Raw genomic sequence first — 2,803 nt, 5'->3', positions numbered from 1 at the left:
GTACATGTCCGTCCTTATAGTACAAACCAGATGACTAACTCTAGAAAGATTAAGAAATATTATGCATGTTTGAATTTTCTCTTGTAATTTCATTTCATGTTGGCTCTGTATGTGGTTTAAAATCCTTTTCTGCCCGTAGAAGATATCGATCCAAAGGGCAAACAAATTAAATACGGTCAAACAAATAAGATGATCAGTTGATCACAAACCTTGTCTGTTGGGAGAGACAGTTACGTACACCGGCGGCAGGCAATACACATCGTCTATCTGTTATTCCAAAGTTCGTGGTATACAATTCCCCTTTCGCCGTCGTCTTTTGCTTATCCTCGTTCTTATCAAGCTTTTTCTTGTTAGATACACCTTTCTTCTATCTATCCATCGTCCAGTAGAACTCCTCGCTTTCCACGACCCGCTGCACAGGTTCTTCTTAACTACTGTCCACTCACTAAAACCGTCGTTACCTCGTTTGTTGTCACTTCGCGCCGGCATTTCTGCAAAACTCAGCTGAAATGGCCTTTCCGACGCCGCCCATGCCGCCGATGGGACCCATGCCGCCCATGCCGCCGATGGCCCCCATGCCGATGCCGCCACCGGCGGTCTGGAACATGCCTCCGATGGCGCCGACACCCGGCATGCCTGGGATGTCCATGCCGATGCCAGAGATGCACTCGGCCTTCTACTGGGGGCACCGCGCGCAGGTGCTCTTCCGCGACTGGCCCGGAGACCGCGGTGACGTCGGCATGTACATCCTCTGCCTCGTCGTCGTCTTCGCGCTCGCGGCGCTCGTCGAGGCTCTATCCGCGGCGGCCAAGGGGGTCTCCAGCCGCCGACCGGTCGCGGTGCTGGCGATCACGGGGATCCACGCCGTGAAGATGGGGCTCGCGTACGTGGTGATGCTGGCCGTGATGTCGTTCAACGTCGGCGTCCTCCTCGCCGCCGTCGCTGGACACACGATTGGGTACCTCCTCGCGCGGATCGGACTGTTTCGCCGCGCCACCCCTCAGGATGACGCGCCACGGAACGGTGCGCTCGCTGCCTCTGAGGCTGAGCCCAGACCTTAATTAAGTTGTGGCACGATAACTAGGTGCTCAAAATTGTTTGTTGTATTATTCTCGAAAGATATATTTGTTGTATGAAACGGAAGGGATGCTGGATTCATCGCTTGTGTAGTTTTTTATTTGGGATGAAAATGCTTGTGTACTTCACGGACGAAAATTGCAAAGATTCTATTTTTTTGGAATTCAATTGTTGTTTTAGAGCTTGGATGGCATGTTTTTTTTTTCTTGGATGGCATGTTTGACGATGCGATAGTGCATGAGCTCCGTTCCATAAAACAAAACATATAAATTTAGTCAAAAGTCAATTTGTTGCAAGTTTAACCAATCTTGTAAGAAAAAATATAAACGTTTACTAGCTCTATTCATAAAATGATGTCTTATATTAAATTTGAACGTATTTTTTATGGATAGAGGGAGTACGATAATTAACATGTACACCACAAATTATATTCTATAATAAATCTATTGAAGTTGATTTGTTAGTGCAGATGTTCATATTTTTGTCTACAATATTGGTCAAAGTTACAAGACATTGACATTTAGAAAAATATACATCTTGTTTTATAGAATAGTTGTAACTATGTGTTAGTTCGTATCTAATACTCTACTAGTGTAACTATGAACTAACTCTCTTTCCATGAATAAGGCGGCGACTTTTTTTAAAATAATAATAAAAATACTTGTTTTGGAGAAATTTCAAAAGTAGAACCCAATCGGTGGCCTGTGGGATGACAGACATCTATCGGTTGGCTGCAGGCCGATATGCCCCTGTGGTGGGCTTTGATGAGACAACGTGGCAGGCCCATGTGGTGGGCTTTCGGCCCACAACCTACCAACAGGAGCATGTCGGCCCATGGGCCGCCGACTAGATTCTATGTTTGAAATTTCTCAAATTTTTTTGAAAATTAATAAAAATTTATATTATTTAAAAAATCCCGAATAAGACACACGTGTATTCTCATATGAACTTTGATAAAAAAACATTGAGCAGAAAGACCTTAATGATATTATATGTAAGTACAATTGTTGGATTCCTAGTGAAAAACACTTTCTAATGATGCTAATTTTATAGCAATAATCTTTATATATTTAGAGTAATTCTTGATCAAAGAAAAAACATGGAAAACAAGGGCTTATTCATGAGAAGGAAGGGAATATTATGCGTGTGACCTCTCCAGCGTCTAACCGTGGCCACAGCCTCTCAAATCTCTCTCACTTATCTCTTATCTCCTGACTTCTCATTCTAACCGCCATATTATCATCTCCCTCCTAGATTTCTTCACAACTGATCAGAGACATTGAGTCACAACAGCCAAGCTAGAGGGAGGGATGACCAGGTCAGCTTGAGGCATCCTCATTTTTATGTTCTTCATGCACTTCTTTGCTTGACAAATATGCATCGATGTGCTCCGCAACATGTGATGAGTTAAGGTTCTAACGGTTAAGCCACTAGGTGGGACTATGTTACTGAGTAAACTAGATAAGAATGTTAGTCCGTCAAGTGTATTATCATCAATCATTCAAAACTCAATAGGAGGATACTATATGCACTTTCACTTGACAAAATCAAGATTTAGTAGGATGTATGTACTGATTAGCTGGTGGAAAACATGAACTACCAAAGTCATTCTCATCACTTAACTAAGAAACATGTGAACAGTGGCGAACCTAAGGTCCTTGTTGCCCTAGATATCTAGGTGTGCCAGCCAGACAATGGCTTAAGTCATGTGATATTGTATGGTGAT

At 43.2% G+C, this 2,803-nt stretch overlaps 1 protein-coding gene across 1 annotated transcript; it reads left to right on the top strand.

The window, feature by feature from the left end:
* The first annotated feature begins 533 nt into the window (after window positions 1-533).
* Window positions 534-1,203, top strand: LOC124683960 (copper transporter 4-like). Its single transcript, XM_047218374.1, has one exon. It carries the CDS (start codon window positions 540-542, stop codon window positions 1,059-1,061), a length of 522 nt encoding a protein of 173 aa, XP_047074330.1. The 5' UTR covers window positions 534-539; the 3' UTR covers window positions 1,062-1,203.
* The last annotated feature ends 1,600 nt before the right edge of the window (window positions 1,204-2,803 follow it).

Source organism: Lolium rigidum, chromosome 1 (genome assembly GCF_022539505.1).
Source record: "Lolium rigidum isolate FL_2022 chromosome 1, APGP_CSIRO_Lrig_0.1, whole genome shotgun sequence".
Lineage (NCBI taxonomy): Eukaryota > Viridiplantae > Streptophyta > Magnoliopsida > Poales > Poaceae > Lolium > Lolium rigidum.
Note: the sequence above shows the minus strand (reverse complement) of the source record. Positions and strands in the feature narration are given on the sequence as shown.

Excerpts from the sequence above, each read along its gene's own strand:
- LOC124683960 (XM_047218374.1), top strand. The coding sequence starts at position 540 with ATGGGACCCATGCCGCCCATGCCGCCGATGGCCCCCATGCCGATGCCG.